Source organism: Pongo abelii, chromosome 14 (genome assembly GCF_028885655.2).
Source record: "Pongo abelii isolate AG06213 chromosome 14, NHGRI_mPonAbe1-v2.0_pri, whole genome shotgun sequence".
Taxonomy (NCBI): Eukaryota; Metazoa; Chordata; class Mammalia; order Primates; family Hominidae; genus Pongo; species Pongo abelii.
Window position 1 is genome coordinate 78,583,400 of NC_071999.2, and position 22,631 is coordinate 78,606,030.

General features: G+C 35.9%; 1 protein-coding gene and 1 long non-coding RNA gene across 12 annotated transcripts in view; one reads left to right on the plus strand and one right to left on the minus strand.

Moving 5' to 3' along the window:
• Positions 1-22,631, plus strand: part of PIBF1 (progesterone immunomodulatory binding factor 1) — a 233,908-nt gene that overhangs the window by 125,072 nt on the left and 86,205 nt on the right. For all 9 annotated transcript variants that reach the window (XM_024230714.3, XM_024230719.3, XM_024230716.3 and 6 more), the window contains 2 exons: positions 1,336-1,486; positions 9,918-10,008. In XM_024230714.3, coding sequence (XP_024086482.2) covers positions 1,336-1,486; positions 9,918-10,008 — 242 coding nt within the window. The remainder of the gene's footprint in view (positions 1-1,335; positions 1,487-9,917; positions 10,009-22,631) is intronic.
• Positions 1-22,631, minus strand: part of LOC129049562 (uncharacterized) — a 70,889-nt gene that overhangs the window by 22,878 nt on the left and 25,380 nt on the right. The window contains exon 4 of one of the 3 annotated variants that reach the window (XR_008512750.2): positions 15,798-15,898. The exons of 1 other annotated variant lie outside the window; for it this stretch is intronic. This is a non-coding gene — a long non-coding RNA (uncharacterized LOC129049562). Of the gene's footprint in view, positions 1-15,797; positions 15,899-21,231; positions 21,879-22,631 lie in introns of those variants that run through there. One more of the 3 variants, XR_008512748.2, reaches the window with a different exon arrangement.

The window sequence follows — 22,631 nt, forward strand, 5'->3', positions numbered from 1 at the left end:
TGTATATGGAGAGTGAGGGATAATGTTTTGTTTATTTTGGGGGAAAGTTTTGCTGAAAATTGAAGGAAATGACCTGAAGTAAGTTAAGGAAAATTATAATTTGTGCTCATTGAGAACTGTAAATAGGTCTTCCTTCTCCCTTTTTCCACATCACAGAAAACATATACACATTTTGTATTGTGAACTTTATGTCATTAGAGAAAATAGTTGTCTTTAAAAGTGTTTAATTGTAGAGAATTCAAGATAATTAAATTAGTGGAACTATTTGCATGAACTATTTCATGCAGAATTGTCATATTTCTTACAGTAGCAATAGTACTTTTCAACACTATGTTCTAGGTACTCTGCTAAGCACTGTAAATTTATCATCTCATTTAATTTCTTTCAACACTGTTTTAAGGTAGGCCTTTAAAGAATAAGTAATTGCCTAAGATCACAGCTAGTACGTGTCAAAGCCATATTGAAATCCAAATTTTTCTGGCTCCAAACCACATTCTTCACTGTAGTAGTCTGTTGCCTCTCAGGAAACAGTATATTACTTATGCTGTATTAGAAAGCAGGTGTAATACCACTCCATAATTTAGTCTGTAATAGTAAGTAAGCATTCTAGATAAGTGGAATTTAAGCATTAAAACATTTCCATATCACTAGAGGCATCTCTTTTTTTAGTTAATTTATTGTTGTCATCATGGTGTTTCCTTCAATGAATTACCATTGGAGTGTAGAATTTTTTGCTTGTATACAAAATGACTCCAATTTCCATGCCTTTTGCATCTCATTTTTAATGTGTTTTAGTTGTTCACAAAGGCATTTTCTGATACGGCCTCAAGCAGCACTTCACATTTACCTTTTGATTTCCTGCTTTGAATTTATGACTGTTCAGAAAACCAAAAATGTTATTAAGATCATAGTAAGGGTAATTCAATAAGCTGTGATGGAAAATTGAAAGATTTATTGTCAATATATCGTTTTTACAAACAGCTTTGTAAGCCTCTGTCAAATAGCTTTGATTGCCAGATAAATGACCTCTATGTAAATATGACATTGTATTTTTTTAAATTCTAACAAACGAATGCTAATATTACTCCTATAATTATTCCTAATTTTAAATTCATTTTTTATTCAGCTTATAAAATAAGGATAGGGTACTTTATAATTTTCAGTTAAAAACAACTGAATTATTTACCTTAGAAATAAATATATTTAATTTCCTCATTAGTCATCTTAATTGAGCTACTTTCTCTTAATATTTAAATAATAAAAAAAGCCCTATGTATGTCTTTAACTGTGCACCTATTTAATTCTGCCTTTGTAATTCTTCTCTTTCACTATTAGGTTTTAACCAAAGAATTTTATGGTCTCCAAGCCTCTTCTGAAAAACGCATTACTGAACTTCAAGCACAGAACTCGGAGCATCAAGCAAGGCTAGACATTTATGAGAAACTGGAAAAAGAGCTTGATGAAATAATAATGCAAACTGCAGAAAGTAAGTCTTCCCCCACACACACATACACAACTTTTTTTTTCTGGCAACAAAAGATGCCTGACATTATTTCTAAAACTACTTTGGGACCAGGCACGGTGGCTCATGCCTATAATCTTAGCACTTTGGGCGGCCAAGATGGGCAAATCATTTGAGGTCAGGAGTTCGAGACCGGCCTGGCCAATGTGACGAAACCCCATCTCTACTAAAAATACAAAAAAAAATTACCCAGGAGTGATATCGGGGAATCCCAGCTACTCCAGAGGCTGAGGCAGGAGAATTGCTTGAACCCGGAAGGCAGAGGTTGCATTGAGCCGAAATCATGCCACTGTACTCCAGCCCAGGCAACAGAGTAAGACTGTCTCAAAAAAAAAAAAAGAAAAGAAAAAATAAAACTACTTTGGTATATTTTCTTAAAATATAATTAGTGACTATTTCTAAATAAAATTCTGTATTTCAAATATTCGTTCATCTTCATCTTAGAAATTGCAGTCAAAAAAGAAACAGGTTAAATATGATAGCTTTTATCTTTTTAATTTTTTATCAAATTCACTTATTCCAGAATTGTTAAGTATTTACATCTGTCAGGAAGTGGGGATTAGGAGTTCATGGAAATAATTCCATCCCAAGGGGTTTCTAATCTACTGAGAGAGATGAACATAATAACAAATAATTAGAGTAGCAAGATAAATGCTATAAGCAAAAAATATGCAGTTCTCAGTGGAAATACAAAAGAGATCATTAATTAATCCCTCCTTTAAAGGAGGCGAGGAATATCTAAGAGGGGAGATGACACTGCAATTAGTCTTTTTTTTTCTTTTTTTTTTTTTTTTTTGAGACGGAGTTTCACTCTTGTTGCCCAGGCTGGATTGCAACGGTGTGATCTCAGCTCACCTCAACCTCTGCCTCCCGGTTTCAAGCAATTCTCCTGCCTCAGCCTCCGGGTAGCTGGGATTAGAGGCATGCGCCACCACACCCAGCTCATTTTGTATTTTTAGTAGAGACGGGGTTTCTCCATATTGGTTAGGCGGTCTCAAACTCCCAACCTCAGGTGATCTGCCCGCCTCGACCTCCCAAATTGCTGGGATTACAGACGTGAGCCACTGTGCCCAGCCTTGGAATGAGTCTTGAAGTACAAATAAAAATTCATTTGATGGTACTGTGTTATAATCTTTGATCTTTAATTTCTGTTTTCCTTTTTTCTTGTTTTCCCCTCTTGTTATGTTATCTTCCTGTCTTATCCCTAACATTAATAAATATTTTAAATTAACATTTCACCATTGGCTGTGATGTTTGCTACAGTACATTATTTGTGTTCAAAAGTCAGATAACCATGGCATTCTTATAAAAATGGGTTTAAACTTCAATTGAAGTTGAATTTGAATCTAGGTAGGGTTCTAATTATTTTAGGCACATTTTTGCATAAGGACTGTATTTACTTGTAGGCCAATGTAAGAAAAACTTTTATTTCTTTCCTGTCATTGTCCTATTTCCCATTTCCAAGGTCAATGTCTGATAACTGCAATAGATTTTAAATTTATCTTCAATTTCTTCACTGGAGTCAAAGTAATCTTTGTAACATTCAAATTTTCATATCATATGCCTGCTTTAATGGCTTTTATTGCCTTCATTAAGACAATAAAGTCAAATTTCTTTACATGACTTCATGATTAGACTCATGTTTATCTTTCTGCTTTTCATATCTTGCCATTCCCCTCCATATCATATTATTGTTTTGAAAGTTTCATACTCTTTCTAATCTCCATAACTTTGCATATGTCCCTTTGTCTAAACAAATTAGGAATAGAAGGGAACTTCCTCGATCTGAAAAAGGGCATTTATAAAAACCAAGAGCTAAAATTGTACTTAATGGTGAAATATTGAATACTTTCCCCATTGAGGGGGAGAGTAAGACAGGGTTTCCTATTTTCATGATTTATATGACATATTAAGTGCTGTATTTGAATTCCTAACCTGTGAGATAAGGATAAGAGAAGATATAAAATATATAAAAATCAGAAAGGAATAATAAGAATCTATTTTCAGATTACCAAACAACTACTAAAACTGATAAGTGAATATAGCAGGATATATAGTCATTACCCAAAAATATACTAGAAGTAAACAATTGGAGAAGTAAGTAGCAACAAAAAACACAAAATACTTAGGAATAAATTTAAGCCAAAAAACCCTACAGATCATTGCTAAGAGAAGTTAAAGAACCACTCCCCCCAAAATCACGAAATACATTGTGAATTCTATCAATTCAGTGTTCTTCTAGTCACAGTGGCAGGAGACTTTTTTGTATTTCATTCATATGGAATGCAAAGGACTGGAATATCCAAAGCAATCTTGAAAAAAGTTGAAGCCCTGTGTGGTGGTGCACTCCTATAGTCCCAGCTACCCAGGAGGCTGAGGCAGGAGGATTGCTCGAGCTTAGAGGTTAAAGCCTGTAGGGTGCGATGATCATGCCTGTGAATACCCACTGCACTCCAGCCTGGGCAACATAGCGTGACCTTCTCTCCTCCACAAAAAAAAGAACAAATTGGAAGAATTGCACTACCTGTTTTCAAGATTTACTATAAAGCTTCAATATCAGGATAATACAGTACTGGCTTAAGGAAAGACAAATACAGCAATGAAACAGACTGGAAAACCCAGAAACAGATCCATACTTAAATAATAATTTCATTTTTAACAAAGGCAGCAAAGCAAACAAATGGAGAAAGGAAAGTTTGTTCAATAAATGGGGCTAAAAAAAATTGGACATCTTTATGGAAGTAAACTTCCATACACCAGTATTAATCTGAGACGATACCTACATGGAATAGCTAAAACTATAAATATGTGACAGAAAACATAGGTGAGTATCTTTACAACGTGGAGTACATTAAGACTTTTTTTGACATGGCCCTTGAATGTAATTATCATAAAAGAAAAACTGATAAAGTAGATGTCATCAAAATTTAAAACTTCTATTCTTCAAAAGACACCATTAAGAAATGAATAGCCAAGCCACAGACTCAAAGAAAATAACCACAATTTTATATCTGACAAAGGAATGATATCCAAAATAAGAAAATATTGAGGAGAAAATATTCACAAAACATAGATTAGACAAAAAAAAAAATGATATCCAAATGTGGTGGGCTGAAAAACATCCTTCTAGAGATGTCCATGTCCTGTTGGGCATAATGACTCATGCCTGTAATTCTAACACTTTGGGAGGCTGAGGCAGGTGGATCACTTGAGCTCAGGAGTTCAAGACTAGCCTGACATGGTGAGACCCCATCTCTAAAAAGAAAGAAAGAGAGAGAGAGAAGGAAAGAAAGGAAGGGAAGAAGGAAGGAAGGAAAGAAAGAAAAAGAAAGGAAAAGGAAGGAAGGAAAGAAAAAAGAAAAGAAAGATGTCCATGTCCTAATCTTTGGAACCTCTGAAAGCTGGAAAAGGCAAGGAAACAGATTTCACCGTAGAGCCTTCAGACAGAACCAGCCCTACAAAGCATTGACTTCAGGTCAGTGAGGCTGATTTTTGGACTTATGACCTGTAGAGCTATAAAATAATAAATTTGTATTGTTTAAACCATGAAGTCTGGCAATCTGTTAATGTTACCAGTAGGAAATTAATATACCAGAATATATATTTAAAAATTCATGTAACTCAGTGATTAAAAAAAAAACAGTCCTGTTTAAAACATGGGCAAAAGGCTTAAACACTTCACAAAGGAAGACATGTGACTGACAAGTAAGCATAATAAAAGTATTCAACATTACTAGTCATGAGGGAAAAGCAGATTAAAAGCCCAGTGAGATACCACTGTATACCCACAAGAATGGCTGAAATTAGAAAGACTGACTATACCAAATGTTGGTGAGAAGTGGAGCAACTGGCAGTTTCTTACAAAATAATTAAACAACCTAATCAGTGATCTAGCATTTCCGTTACTTACCCAAGAGAGAAGAAAGCATATGCACCTTAAAAGATTTCCACTAGAATGTTCATAGGAAATTTATTCATAATAGTCAAAAACTGACAACAGCCCAGGTGTGTATCTCAAAGGAAAATGGTTAATCAAACCACTATACATTCATGTAGTAGAATACTTCTCCTCACTGGAAAGAAACAATTGACTTACTTAACAACATGGATGAATCTGAAAAACATAAAGTGTACCTTATATAATATACTATGATTATACTGTATGATTATATTATATGGTATGATTATACTATATGATTATAGTATATAGTATGATTGTACTATGATTATAGTATATAGTATGATTGTACTATATGATTATAGTATATAGTATGATTATACTGTATGATTATAGTATGATTTTACTATATGATTATCTAAAGTTCTAGAAGAGACAGAAGTAATCTATGATGAAAAAAAATCAAGGGGTGGGGGTAAAAATTTTTTTTTTATTTTTAAAAAGACAAAAATCAGAACTGTAGTTGTCTCTGAAGATGATTGTCACCAAAAATTAACTGAGAAAAGTGACATGGAACTTTCCAGGGTATTCAGATGTTCTATATATCTTGATAGGGTTTGTGTTAAACACATGTGTATACATTTCAAAACTTTTACATTTCAAAACTCGTTGAATGGTAGACTTAAAAAATAAAAATAAAATTTATACATGGTGAAAGTTACAAATCTTATTTTTTAGAAAATAACTGTAAATACATATTGAATTATAATTGATGATTTGCATGTTAAACTGTTGAGGAGTGAAGTGTGCAAATGTCCACAACTTTCTTTGAAATGCATCAAAAAAAACAGATTCATGGAAACAGGGATGGATATATGTATAATAAACACATAGTACATTTGATTTAGAATCCAGATGTTAGAGCCAGGCACAGTGGCTCATGCCTTTAACCCAAGCATTTTGGGAGACCAAGGCAGGACGATTGCTTGAGCCCAGAAGTTCAAGGCCAGCCAGGGCAACCTGGCAAGACCATCTCTACAAAAAAATAAAAAATGAACCAGGCATGGTGGTGCCAGCTACATGGGAGGGTGAGGTGGGATGATCGCCTGAGCCCTGAACGTCAAGGCTGCAGTGACTGTGTTCACGCCACTGCACTCCAGTCTAGGTGACAGAATGAGACCCTATCTCAAAAAAAAAAAAAAAAAATTGCAGATGTTGAGTATATGGATGTATACTGTACATTTTTTCAGTGTGTCCACGTGTATAAATATTTTCTTAAAAGCTGCAGAAAAATAGAAATTAATTTTTGTTTTGATACTGTCTAAACCAACTTCAAATAAAATAGATTTACCTGTACTAGAAGATCAGTAACTAGGTTCTCTGTCAGTTCACATTGGAAATTAAAATATACCTTGTCCTTATTTAATGAACACTGATCGATTAACTAAAATTTCAAAGAAGTGAGCACAGACTTTTTTTAGTACTACATTGTGTACAATTTTCAAAGGCTTGCCATTTAATTCAGGTAATTTCGGCTGACTTTTTTCACAGACTTTTTTTAGTACTACATTGTGTGCAATTTTCAAAGGCTTGCCATTTAGTTTGGGTAATTTCAGCTGACATGAAGGTGATTAGGCTTCATTTATTAAGGTGTAGCCATAGCAAATTAAAGTATCTTATTTATACTTGTATTGCTTTCTGTAATCAAATAAGTATTATTTGGATATTTGAGTTTTCAAAGATTTCATCAAGTTGTTAAAAAGTACAAGTATTGCCTAAAAGCTAAATAAACTCAAATTAGAAAAAAAAAAAACTAGATTTCTAGTTGTTAAATTCAGTTACCTGCCACACATCCTCATCATGCTTATAACCTTCACTAGGCATTTGTCAAATTTCTCAGAACTCCCTTCTCTTTGCTTCTTGAATCACCTGCCTTTGATTGTTTATTTTCCATCATTTAACTACTTTCTGGATAATCTTATCCCTTTCCACAACTTCAGTTACTATCAATAGGCTAGTAATTTCTATAGTTAGACACAGGGTCTCACTGTGTTGCCCAGGCTGGAGTGCAGTGGTACAATCATAGCTCACTGCAGTCTCAAACTCCTGGGCTCAACTGATTCCCCCTGCCTCATTCTCCCAAGTAGCTGGGACTACAGACACATGCCATCATGCCCCACTAATTATTTTTTGTAGAGACACGGTCTCACTATGTTGCCCAGAGTGATCTCAAACTCCTGGCCTCAAGGGATCCTCCTGCCTTGGCCTCCCAAAACGCTGGGATTATAGGCATGAGCCACCATGCACAGCTGAAAATTTAACATTATTTGCATTTCCTCTTTCTTCCCTGAAACTTCCTAATTTTTCTGTACAGTTGCTCTCTGTATTAGCAGATTCTGCATCTCAGATTTAATCACCTGTGGATTGAAAATATTGGGGGAAAGACAATAATAAAAAATAATACATTTTTAAAAATACAGTATAACAACTATTATATATAGCATGTACATTGTGTTAGGTATTATAAGTGATGCAGACATGGTTTAAAGTGTATGTGAAGGTGTAGATATGTTATATGCAGATATATACCATTTTATATAAGGGACTTAATCATCTGTGGTTTAAAACTTCACATACCTTACAAGTCTATGGTTCTGCACATGGACTTATCTCCTATTCCTTCACTGAATCTCAGCCTCCCCATATCTACCCTATACTTTGTAGCATGGGAAATAGTGGCACTCAGATGCAGTTGCTCTGTGCTCTGCTTCTAAGACACATTGTTCAGATCTCTTTAATAGCATTATTCAGATCTCTTTAGTAGCATTGACCAATTTGTATAATACATTGTTTCTGTAATTAATCCCTGCTAGAATAGTTATCCCATGATTTATTAATCCATTAAGTATTAAACTCACATTTAGCATGTCCATTAATATCTAACTTACGGGTTTTCCAGATGTGAACTAAATTTACCCCTCCTCTGAATTTAGAACTATTAAGGAGAGACAAGAGTCAGTTACATATCTAAATGTTAGCTCTAGTTGTAGTAGAGCTTATTTGGAGAACTCATCTTGGATCTGGACTTAACCTGCTAGCTGATCATAGTATTGGTAATGGCATGTATGATCTCTTCCATGTGTCTCTCTCAACTAATAATTCTTCCTCAGAAAGCTAATCCTGATTCACCATGAAAGATAGGGACAAAATTAAAAGAAAACAGTTAATGAATGTTTCTAAAATCTTTACTACAGAAGGGCCAATCAACAAATGTATGCATATTACATTGATAGGCATGCAGAAGATGAAACATCATTATGGTTGTAAAATATGTGGCTTTGTTTTAATTCTGAAATATTCCTGAAAGTGGTTTATCTTTTTAACATTAAAATAATGGTTGGTGATAAATAATATTATGAAAGTTTTTATATGTCAATGACTGCTTTTACTTGAGCTATTAAAACTATAGCCTTTGATGAAATACTTCTTTTGGTGTTTTGGGGGTTTTTTTTGATGATGAAATATTTTTTGGCCAGGTGCGGTGGCTCACACCTGTAATCCCAGCACTTTGGGAGGCCAAGGTGGGCAGATCACCTGAGGTTGGGAGTTTGAGACCAGCCTGGCCAACATGGCGAAACCCTGTCTCTACTAAAAATACAAAAAAAATTAGCTGGGCTTGGTGGTGGGCACCTGCAATCCCAGCTACTGGGGAGGCTGAGGCAGGAGAATCGCTTGAACCTGGGAGGCAGAGGTCACCGTGAGCAGAGATCACGCCATTACACTCCAGCCTGGGCAACAAGAGCAAAACTCCGTCTCAAAAAAATATATATATATATTTTTTTTAATCCCAACTTGCAGTAAAATGTCATTGCATTTCAAGTTTTTTACTCAGAAGATGTTAACCTGTTAGTTAAAATTCCTTTTGGGAAGTGGTTTGACAATAGCAGAATTTAAAAGTAAATTATTTTCGCAGAATTTTTTTACGTTTAAAAAAAGTAAGGCCATCAATACATGCTTAGAGCTGCACAGTTTTTAATAGAGTAACCTACATAAGTACATAATCTTATTGTTGCAAATTAAAGTAAAGTTGTTTTGATAAAATAATATTTGTCCTAATTTAAAAATCATTTATCAAGAACAGAATTGATGACTTTGATATGTTATCATTATTTGTTATATTACATAGCATATTTCATGCAAAAAGCCTTTGAGTCCTTCAGAATAATATATGTATTATTATACTTTTTAACAAGAAAACCTAACATGATATGATGCAATCCCTTATACATTTCAAAAATAAATGGAGCAAATTCAAGCAAGGATATACTTTAAGAAATATGCTTCTACTTACAAATGGGCTGTTTAAGATTGCATATTAGTCCTTTCTAATGTTTTTATGCTCCCTAATTTGTTATAACCGCCTTTATTTTCACTTCTGCCATCTTTTTTAAAGGAAAAATAAAGTTATTTCACATTATACACTTTAATATTTTCCAGTTGAAAATGAAGATGAGGCCGAAAGAGTTCTTTTTTCCTACGGCTATGGTGCTAATGTTCCCACAACAGCCAAAAGACGACTAAAGCAAAGGTAAAATCAATATATATTTATTTTATTTATCTACTCAAGCTGAATGTAATTACATTTGTGCTTTCTGATAATGTGCTGAGTTCAGTGACAAAGTCCTTTATTCTTACTCTGCATAAATATTAAATTTCTTACAAAATAAAACACTAATAATCATGTATTTCATATATATTTAAATAAATTTAGTGGTTTGTAGAAGTGTACATAAGAATTTCTGTAGAATTAGATTCGATTATAAGGACCTCGTTTTTATTTTCACATTAATTTCAGGTGAGCTACAAATGCTTTGTATCAAGAATATTCGATTAAAATTAATTGTGCTTTTTTTTTCTTTCTCTCATTTTTATTCATCTGCCTACATTCCCTGACATACACGTTAGGGAGAGTGATATGGAATTAATGCATATATTGTAATTGAAACTATAAAAGGCTTTACAAAAACCAAGAGAATATTTAGAAGATCCACTAGTTATCATGTGAGATACTGTTTAAAAGTACAGTCAGCCCTCTATATCCATGGGTTTCACATGTGTGAATTCAACCAACCGCTTATCAAAAATATTCAAGAAAAGAATGGATGATTGCATCTATGCTGAATATGTGCTGACTTTTTTTCTTGTCATTATTCCTTAATAGTTATTCACATAGCATTTACATTTTGTTAGGTATTATAAGTAATCTAGAGATGATTTAAAGTATATGGGAGGATATGCGTAGGTTGTATGCAGATATTATACCAATTGTATGTAAGGGACTTGAGCACTCATGGATTTTGGTATCCACAGGAGGTGGAGAGTGTACACTGGAACCATTCATCCCGTGGATACCAACAGACAACTGTACACTAACAAAAAATTGTACCTACATTAATCAGGTTTCCAGTTGACCTGCCTGATTTTAATCCTAACTCCTCTCTTGCACCAAAATTTATCCTGCTTTGCAGAAACATCTCACGGCCCCGTTCACTACCACATCAAATCCATCAAATCTAAATGTTTCTTTCAGATTTCCAAGCACCTCTATAATGTAGCTCTATCTCTCCAGCCTTATTTGCCCCTCTACCCAAAATGCAGTGAATATACCTATTTCTCTGCCTATAAAACAACTGTTTTCTCTGTACCACACAGCAGAGCATTTCTCTTATCTCATTAGCTATCATTTCCTGTGTAATTTACCCATCTAGATGGAAAGTTCTTCGAAGTCAGCAACTACCTATTTTTTTTTTTTTTTTTTTTTTTTTTGAGATGGAGTCTCATTCTGTCACCCAGGCCTGGAGTGCAGTGGCACAGTCTCAGCTCACTGCAACCTCCACCTTCCGGGTTCAAGCAGTTCTCCTGCCTCAGTCTCCCAAGTAGCTGGGACTACAGGCATGCACCACCACACCCTGCTAATTTTTGTATTTTTAGTAGAGACGGGGTTTCACCATGTTGGTCAGGCTGGTCTTGAACTCCTGGCCTTGGCCTCAAGTGATCCACCTGCCTCGGCCTTCCAACGTGCTGGAAACACAGGAGTGATCCACCATGCCCAGTCTAGCAACTACATCTTTTTTTTTGAGACAGAGTCTCACTGTGTCGCCCAGGCTAGAGGCAGTGGCACGATCTCAGCTCACTGCAACCTCGACCTCCCAGGTTCAAGCAATTCTCCTTTCTCAGCCTCCCGAGTAGCTGGGATTACAGGCATGTGCCGCCATGCCTGGCTAATTTTTGTATTTTTAGTAGAGACAGTGTTTCACTATATTGGCCAGGCTGGTCTCAAACTCCTGACCTCAAGTGATCCACCCACCTCGGCCTCCCAAAGTGCTGGGATTACAGGCATGAGCTACCACGCCTTGCCAACTACATCTTACTCTTGTTTATTTTTCACTTTCTCTATCTAACTCAGTGCAGGATACCTAGTAAAATTGTTTCTTCATCAGAGCATTTGAGAATTCAGAGTTGCTTTTTTTTATGTGAACTGATTTAGACATTTAGAGACATTATACACTAAGAAAATGACTCAGAAAGTAGAACATCTATATGGCTATCTAAAATGATGTATCCTCATTAATATAGTGGTGAATAAAAAAAATAAAGTGATGTAGAATGTAGAGCACTTTATAGAAAGCAGGAAAAGGATGCTTAGAACTTATGGCTCTTACCAGTTAAACTAAATATATGCCAAATTTTTATCAAGGCGAGCTGAATAGAAAGTATCAATTTGTAGCTGGAATGTTTAATTCTGTCTGGTGAGGATTCAGATATTTCAGAATTATGTATTATTTTTAAAAAATCAGTCCCATTCCCATTTCCTCCAAAAGTCACAATGGGTAACCTAGGATATTTTGTAATTTTCAGCATATCTGTTTCTTAGTCCAATGTTGCCTAAGGAAGAATAGAACATAGTTTTGTGGGTAAGAGACTTATCAGTAGTAAATGATAGGTAAAATACTAAAACTCGAAATTTAAAGGGAAAGGTCATATTCTCTTCTCTATTTTGGCCTCTGAATCCTTCAAAAGAATCTTTGTTACAAGAAAAAATAGGGCTGGGTGCAGTGACTCACACCTGTATTCCCAACACTTTGGGAGGCCAATGCAGGCAGATTGCTTGAGTCCAGGAGTTTGAGAACAGCCTGGGCAACATGGCGAAACCCCATCTCTACAAAAAATACAAAAACTTAGCCGGGCATGAGGACACCTGCCTGTAGTCCCAGCTACCCTACTCAGGAGGCTGAGGTGGGAGGATTACCTGAGCCCAAGAGGTCGAGGCAGCAGTGAACCGTGATTGTCCCCCTACACATCAGCCTGGGTGACAGAGTGAGACCCTGTCTCCAAAAAAAAAAGAAAAAAAGAAAAGAAAGAATTCTGCTGTTAGAACTTTGCTTTTCTTAGCCCAAAATGCTGAGTTTTTTCAGAATCACAAACGATTATTGCTGTTGCACCTTACTATTTTTTTAAGAATTTTTAAAAATAGAGGTTGGTTTTTAATATTTAAAGTGAGGATTTAAGGAACCACAACTGATTCATACTCGAAATAATGTTAACTGTCCAAATATTCTAAAGATTCTATCACTGAGCTATCTATGTGCCTTGAACATGTGCCTAATGGGCATGCTATTAATATCTCCTGCCAGCTGGTGCCAGGCATTCTTCTCATGGTGAGCCAGAGGGTTATTTTGAGGAAGTGCTTCTCAGGTCATCTAAGCTGAATGACGGGAAAGTAAGGCTAGATATCCAAAGAGAACATTTATGCATTCCTTCATGCATTCAACAACTTATATTGAGTGCTTACTGTATGCACAAAATTGATCGATGGCACTAAAGATCCCAGGTTAGGGTCTGACACATTTCTGAAGTTTGCAAAGTCCACATTTGAGTTCATAATGGATATTTGTAAAGAAAGCAGTGGCTTTGTGCTCTTTTTATGTTTATTTAAGATAAAAGCAGTATAACCTTTGAGAGAATTCTATGTAATCCTTCACATTTGAAATTAAAGGATTGGAGCCAGACGCACTGGCATGCACCTGTAATCCCAGCTTCTGGGGAGCCTGAGGCAGAAGGATTACTTGAGACCAGCAGTTTGAAGCTGTAGTACACTGTAATTGCACCTGTGACTAGCCACTGCACTCCAGTCTGGGCAACAGAGAGAGACTCCCATATCTCAAAAAAAGAAAAGAAAAAAAAAATCAGTGGAAACTTAAGGTGAATGATAAAACAACTCAGTCAGAACAGTAAATGAACTATATGCAAAATAAAGTTTTCATTGTACATCAGCCTATACCAAAATATATTAAAGTTTCAAAGGAACTTATTTTCCAACTACTACACAATAGATTCCATTCGTATTAAATTTGATTTAAAATCTTATATGTTCAACAACCAGAATTAGATATTTTAGGGTAACATTTAATTGGAAGGAGATTTCTGATTTCTTATGACAGTAATGTTTATTTTATTTTGTTTTTATTTTTATTTTTTGGAGTTGGAGTCTCGCTCACTCTGTCACCCAGGCTGGAGTGCAGTGGCATGATCTCTGCTCACTATAACCTCCACCTCCCAGGTTCAAGCAATTCTCCTGCCTCGGCCTCCCAAGTAGCAGGGACTACAGGTGCATGCCGCCATGCCTGGCTAATTGTTTGTATTTTAGTAGAGACAGGGTTTCACCGTATTGTCCAGGTTGGTCTCGAGTGATCTCAAACTCCTAAGCTCAGGGAATCCGCCCGCCGCGGCTTCCCAAAGTACAAGGATTACAGGCATGAGCCACCACACCAAGCCATGTTTATTTCATAAAATTGGAAAATTACTGGTAATCCTACCATCCAAAATAACCACTCGGAAATGTATACAGATATATGTACTTTCTTATTTAGGATATTATTGCTTGTAATTTAATAGTTTAATTTATTGTCATAGAATTCCATTTTAAACATTTTCTTATGTCATTGGATATTCTTCAGAAAGGTTTTAATGGTTATCCAAAACATTAATTTTTAGTACTTCCGTTTTTGAGTGCTATATTTTCATTAGTTAATTGTGTAGTTACTGAAAAATATCATTAGTTGCCTATTGCAACCCAGGCAATACCACAAAATTAAAATGAGAAAATGGATGTGAAGTGCCTGACATAGAGTAGATCTTCAGTAAGTGCTAGGTGGTTACACCTTGATGTGTTGTTAAAGTAAATTACATAGTTAATTTTAGAGGAAAAGCCAGGGTTCTGAAATCTTTTACTAGGCACAATTTGAGTTTTCATTTAAGACGATATTGTTTTACAATTGTACAGAAGCCTCTTGAAATAATTAGCGGGGATACCCCCCAAACATGAAACTTTCTTTAGTATCAGTCCATTTTTAAGAGTCTCACTCTGTTACTCAGGTTGGAATGCAGTGGCACCATCATAGCTCACTCTCATCTCAAACTCCTGAGCTGAAGCGATCCTCCTTTCTATCCCCCTGAGTAGCTAGGCATGCGCCCTGTACCTGGCTAATTTTTTTGTTTTTTATTTTTTGTAGAGACAGGGTCTTGCTGTGTTGCCCAGGCTGGTCTTGAGCTCCTGGCCTCAAGCAATCATCCCACCTCAGCCTCCCAAAGTCCTGGAATTATAGGCATGAGTCACCACACCCAGCCTATTTTTTAAAACTCTTTCTGGGACACAATTATAGAAAGTTACAAGGGCTTATACAGTTAAAGTAGATTAAAATAAAATGGGCTCTCCTTGACTAAACTTGAAAATCTGAAGTAATGTTTTCCTTTCAGTTGTGATTGTTTTGAAAATAGCAAACATGGTTTTCTGGTTACATGTTTTGGTTATGCCCTTTAACCTGCCACACTAAATGGTGACACCCAGGCACTAACATGGTCTTCATATATGCCTGTGTGTGTGTTTTGTCTAATCTGAATGTGGAGACTGTTCTGACGTTCTTAAACCTTTCAAATTGTAAGATTTACTGTGTACTATAGTTTCTCTAGTTTTATAAAAAGCTTTAAGTTAAAACTTTCACAGTTTACTGAGCTTAATAATAAAAAAAATAAAGCAGAGGAAACTAGCAAAATTTTGTGTATGACAAGCATGTTTTCCTTTCCTTTATTCTCATATGAGTTCTCATTTTTGTCCTTGGGGAAACTTGTACTCATTTCATTTGGGATGGCTTTAGGAATAGTTCTTTAAAAAGTTGCTGCTTTTCTATTCATGATAAATTTGAAAGTGTAAGCCTATAGAAGAAACTAGAGAAAGTCTCATGTAACTACAGATAATCAGCATGAGATCACTATTTAGTACTCAGTCATTTCCAGCTGAGCAGATAGTATAAGGACCAACCTTAAGCTTTTTGAAAGTGGGATCCTTCTGGCACATGTCCCCTTCTTTGCAACCATCTTTCATGCCATGCTAGTAGAGACAGAACTCTGATCTACTGAAACTGAGAAAGATCAAATAACTAATATAACTAATAAGCATGCCTCACATATTCTTGCTCATTTCGAGTTTTGGTAATAGTAAGACACCGTACCAATATTGAAGAACCCAGAACAGAGCATCAATCCTCCATTGTGCTTTGATATCTCAGATATAAACAAAACTCTCTCATGTCCACATTTGCTAGGCTAAAAATGTTAGGAAATTGTATGTAGTAATCAGAAATACAGACTGCCATGGACAGAGCCAAAACCAATAACCTATATTTGGCATCAAGAAGTGCTAAGAGAGCTAAAAGATTACCCTTGGAGGAATACTAATTTGACCAAGTAACAGGTGAAATTTTGGTTTAATATTTAGGTGTACAACCAATATACTGGTGGTGTTAGTTTCTAGCTGATATCAAACTTAATCTTGGTATAAGTGAAAGTCATTTAAGCAATTAATGTATTAATAATTACAAAGAAGTATCGTACCTATTTAAGTGTCCCAATAGATAGCTTATAAAAAGCATTGCTTTCTTGAGAAATTCAGTACATTCTACACCAAAAATAACCTTTAGCAAGAGTCATTTTTCCTATGTTCATAGTTATTCTTCTTAAAGATCTTAGCGGGGCCGGGCACGGTGGCTCACGCCTATAATCCCAGCACTTTGGGATGCTGAGGCAGGTGAATCACCTGAGGTCAGGAGTTCGAAACTAGCCTGGCCAACATGGCAAAACCCCATCTCTACTAAAAAGACAAAAATTAGTTGGCATAGTGGTGGGCGCCTGTAATCCCAGCTGTTCCAGAGGCTGAGGCAGGAGAATTGCTTAAACGTGGGAGGCAGAGGTTGCAGTGAGCCCAGGTCACGCCATTGCACTCCAGCTTGGGCGACAAGAGCGAAACTCTAACTCAAAAAAAAATTTTTTTAATGAAGATCTTAGGACTTGTTTCATTGTGTGTTTATTGTGTTAAGGACGCATAAACTCAGCTGTAGTTGAGCAGTTGTTCATTTGTCTTGTTTTGAATTTCATTTAAACACTCTTCTTTCTTCCCACTTGTAAGATCCCAGACTTCTAAAGAGGATCCACCTATAGCACCAAATCACTCACCAAAGCAATATGCCCACTTAAAGTTTTAGGAGGTTGAATATAGAAGCGGTGAATTGGTATCTAAGACATTTGCCTTTTTCTTTATGCACTTTTTAATTGCTAGTTCAATGCTTAATACTGAGCATTAGTTGTACTTTATTTTTTTTCTTTAATTGCCCATTATTGGCGATAGGTGTACCTTAATGTTGAGGTGCTGCAACCTCAGAGTATGGTTTCTAACAGTGTGTTCATTTGAACAAAATGCACTTACAACAAAATCAGTCCAGAGGTACTTATCGCTATGCACATGTCTCACGTCTATAATCCCAGCACTGTAGGAGGCTGAGGTGGGAGGATCACCTGAGCCCAGGAGTTTGAGACTAGCCTGGGTAACAATGTGAAACACGGCCTCTACAAAAATTTTAAAAATGAGCCAATCATCCTAATGCACCTGTAGTCCCAGCTATGTGGGAGGATGAGCTGGGTCACTTGAGCCCAGGAGGTCAAGACTGCAGTAGCCATGTTTGCACCATTGCACTTCCTGGCCTGGGCAATACAGTGAGACCCTGCCAGAAAAAAAAAAAAGAAGGTTTATTAAGTGCCTACTCTGATCAGCTCTACAGTTAGATACCACAGGGGGTAAGACTCCTGTCATTTTATGAGTTGCATCTGTTTAGGGAGAAATGATTAACATACATGAAAGAATATATAAACTTTAGTACTATATCATATGTTGGGTTAGGCTATGTCGGTCAGAGGAATAGAGATCCGTGAAGGCTGGCACAGTCAAAAATGGAGGAAGTGGAACTCGAAGGGAGCCTTTAAAGAAAATCTTCAGACTGGAGGACCAAGAAAAGGCAGTGGAAGGAATACAGAAAACATATTTGTGAGACATGAAGTAGAGTAGACATGAATGGCAAATAAGGTTGGTTCCAGTGAGATTATAGAGGGCCTTGATATTTTTAAATAATTTAGAGATAGAGTAAAACTAACCATGAAGGTCAGATTTGAAAGTGGGTGGGAACAGGATATAGACATCAGTTCACTATGTAAGAAATACAGATGTCTGACAAACATATGAAACAATGCTTAACCTCACAAATAAAGAAATTTAATTTAAAACAGGATTTTATGTTTATCTATAAGGTTAGCAAAACTTCCAAAGATTGGCAATGCTCAGTATTGGTTGGGTTGTGAAGAAACAGGAGATATGAATGAACAGGAATTCATTCATTCAATAGATAATTTCTAAGTACCTCCTTTGTACCAGGTATTTATTGTTGAACTGTAACAGGTTTTTATATTTTCTGGATTCAAGTTTCTTAACTGGTATGTGATAAGAAATTTTTTCTTCCATTCTGCAGATTGTCTTTTCACTGTTTTTTTCCTTTTTTCTTTCTCTCTTTTTTTTTTTTTTTTTTTTTTGAGATGGAGTCTCACTCTGTTGCCCAGGCTGGAGTACAGTGGTGCTATCTCGGCTCACTGCAAGCTCCGCCTCCCAGGTTCAAGTGATTCTCCTGCCTCCGCCTCCCGAGTAGCTGGGATTACAGGCGCCTGCCACCACACCCAGCTAATTTTTGTATTTTTAGTAGAGACGGGGTTTCACCATGTTGGCCAGGCTGGTCTTGAACTCCTGACCTCAAGTGATCTGCCCACCTCAGCCTCCCAAAGTGCTGGGATTATAGGCGTGAGCCACCGCACCCAGCCCTGTTTTTCTTTTTCATGACAAAACTGAAATGGTTAAAATCTTTTTACTTTCTTAATGGTGCATTTTGAAGCCCAGAATTTTTAAATTTTGATGCAGTCCAGTTTATCCAATTTTTTTTGTTACTTATGCTCTTGCTGCCCTGAGAATCTTTTGCTAAATCTAATTTTGCAAAGATTTACTCATGTGTTTTCTTCTAAAATTTTATAGTTTTGGCTTCTGTATTTAGGTCTTTGATCCATTTTAGTTAATTTTTTGGTATCATATGAGGTAAGGGCTTTGTACTGTTTATTAATGTGGCTACTAGAAAATTTTAAATTACATATGTGGCTTGCATTATATTTCCATTGGACAAAGCTGACCTAGATCAGTGGTCTCCAAACTTTTTGATACGAATTTTTATTGGGAAAAAATTTGAGTACACACTCAGCAATATATGCATATGTATTCATATTTATTTATAGATTATGTATGCATGTGCTATCATATGAATAGTGTGCACATAATGATACAAAACCTACACAGAAAATGGAAACTTAAGATAATTTAACATTAAAATAAATGTAAGTAAAAGTTCCCACAGTTCAACAAATAATTTTGCACATAACTACTTTTAAAGACCACTGGTCTAGATTATGATCATAACCTTCTAAATGACTATAGTCTTTTTCCTTCTGCAGGCCATCCTGCACACTACTGATAGAGTACTCTTTCTAAAGGGTGGGCCAGATCATGTTATGTCTAACCAACTTCAGGATAAAATCCAAACATACAAGGCTTTTCATAAAATATCTCTGCCTATATCTCTCTAGCTTCAACCCTCACCATGCACCATATGTTATTGATCTATACTCTACTACTTAGAATTTTCCCTAGCACTTCATCCTCTACATAGGCATTTCCCTCTACCTAAAATGCTGTTTCTCTGCTTCTTCACCAGATTAGTTAGTATAGTTTTTATTCCTTAGTGGTATGCCTTTTCTTAGCATTTAGCATACTACAGTAATTTTTAAATTTGCCCATCTTCCTCAGTAGACTATTAGATCTTCCCAGTAGATACTATGTATTCTCAGTGCCTATGCAGATTATAGGTTTTTAATACATGTTTCTTAAAAGGAAGTGTTCATGAATAGTTTTCGAATGAATTAATGAGTGTGTTTCTTCTAATTCACCCTGCTTTTCTGTAGTCATTGATATTCATCACCAAGAAAAAATAGTAATTTCCTTTTTTTTTTTTTTGAAACAGAGTCTCACTCAGTTGCCTAGGCTGCAGTGCAGTGGCATGATCTTGGCTCACTGCTTACTGCAACCTTCGCCTCCAGGGTTCAATAGATTGTTGTGCCTCAGCGTTCCAAGTAGCTGGGATTAAAGACGTGTGCCACTGGCTGGGCGCGGTGGCTCACGCCTGTAATCCCAGCACTTTGGGAGGCCGAGGTGGGCGGATCACGAGGTCAGGAGATCGAGACCATCTGGCTAACATGGTGAAACCCTGTCTCTACTAAAAGTACAAAAAATTAGCCAGGTGTGGTGGCGGGCACCTGTGGTCCAGCTACTCGGGAGGCTGAGACAGGAGAATGGCGTGAACCCGGGAGGCGGAGCTTGCAGTGAGCCGAGATCGCGTCACTGCACTCCAGCCTGATGACAGAGCAAGACTCCGACTCAAAAAAAAAAAAAAAAAAAAAAAGATGTGTGCCACCACACCCAGATAATTTTTGTGTTTTTAGTAGAGATGGGGTTTTGCCATGTTGGCCAGGCTGGTCTCAAACTCCTGGCCTCAAGTGATCTGCCTGCCTCAGCCAATTTTTTTTACTGTTTTTGTTTTACTATAAGTATTATAATGATGAAAAACAGTTATATTTCTTGTTTCTGCTGTGTTCTTTTGCTTAAATATATCTTTATATTTCTTTTCATTAAATCTTAATATAATCTCTTATATCCTTAATAATACAATCTTAATCTGAGTATAATCTTTTAATGAAAGATTTTATATTATCTTTTATTCTTCTGTGTGTGTGTGTGTTTGTACTACATTAGTGGGCTAAATGGGTCTTTTAAGGCAACTGAGAACTTTAATAACATTTCTAATATATATATATTTATATATATATATAAATATATATAAATATATATATATATGAGGAAATGTGTTTTACTGTCCTTACAACTGACTTAGAGGTGAGTTTTTAAAATGTGAACCCCGTATATACTGGAGACCAATTGTACCATGTTGTCTTCTACATTATTATCATTATGCATCATAAATGACATCAACAGTCATACTAATACTCACGGTCCTTCCCGTCACCATCAATTCTCAGAAAGTTTTTCTCAGTAAAATTGTACTATAAACTAGTAATCAAAGCACTGTGGAGTATATTTGTAAGCAATTTGAAGATACCATAGATACTTTCCTTCTATTTAGAGTTGATTTTCCTTACTTGGAATCTCCCAGTCAAAATCAGGGAAATTCTCGTTTGAAGCAAGTAGTCCTGGTGTTAAGGCTTAAGCACTAGCATACCAAGAATTTCTTTTTTTTTTTTTTTTTTTTTTTTTGAGATGAAGTCTCGCTCTTGTCCCCCAGGCTGGAGTGTGATGGCACCATCTCAGCTCATTGCAACCTCCGTCTCCCAGGTTCAAGCGATTCTCCTGCCTCAGCCTCCTCAGTTGCTGGGATTACAGGTGCCTGCCACCACACCCAGCTAATTTTTGTATTTTTAGTAGAGACAGGGTTTCACCATGTTGGCCAGGCTGGTCTCGAACTCCTGACCTCAGGTGATCCGCCCACCTCAGTCTCCCAAAATGCTGGGATTACAGGCGTGAGCCACCTCACCCGGCAAGAATTTCTTGAGTCAGTGTTTTATGACTTATGATATTTTTATTGGTAAGCAGTATCACCCTATCTGTATAAGAACATTATACAATTCCCAAACAAAATAAAAGCACTTAAACCAAATGAACAATTTAATATTATTAAACTTGATGTCTTCAAATCATTATCTTCAGATTGTTGGTAATATGTGACCTCTGCATCTCATTATTTTCTTGCATCTCTTTGTCTTCCATTTCATTCTTTTGTAACTCTAGTTCTGTGTAATTGCATTTGATTGTGTTTATTGTTCTATACTGAGTATACACATACTTGTTCTACACCTTCAACATATATTTATTGAAAAATTACCATGTTTAAGTGACCCTAGTGTGAAGTTCTGTGGGAGACAAAAAGATAAAAAAAAGTTAACACCTAATATGTATGAAGAGTAAGAAAGCAAGAATAAAAATATGAATAAAGATAGCTCCAGGATTTTTTAATTAACCTAATAAAAATAGAGCTAATGATAAACTGATGCTTGCAAACATATAATGGAATCAACAGATTTAAAATACAAAATTCACATTAAGGCTTATTTTATTTGTAGAAATCTTGTTATTTTAGGGTCAAATTAGAACTTAGTATATTTTTATTGGGAAATGAAGAACAATATAGTCATAAACTGTAAACTCCTTAAAAATTTATAAAGAGGGAAAGATTAACAGTTTCCTAAGGTTGAATTTGAGGAGCAAAGGAGGAAGTTGGAATGTGGGGAGGATGGAGAGTGACTGGTAATGGACACAGAAATTCTTCTTGAGATAATGAAAATACTCTAAAATTAGATTATAGTGATAGTGGCACAACTCTAAATATATGAAAAAACATTGAATTGTACACTTTAAATTGGTGGACTTTATGATATTTAAGTTGCATATCAGTAAAATTGTATGTCAGTAAAGTTTAAAAAAAAAGTGGTTGTCAAAAAATGAGGACTGTATGCTTTTTCCATCTCTAATGCCAGTTGAAAGGACAGAATTTTAGATCTAAACAAGCAACTCAAATCACTTTATAAACTTTTGCCAGAACTCATCTTTTTTATTTGGTATGAGTTCTTAGAAATAGATGTATAGGATGATATTTAACACTATTT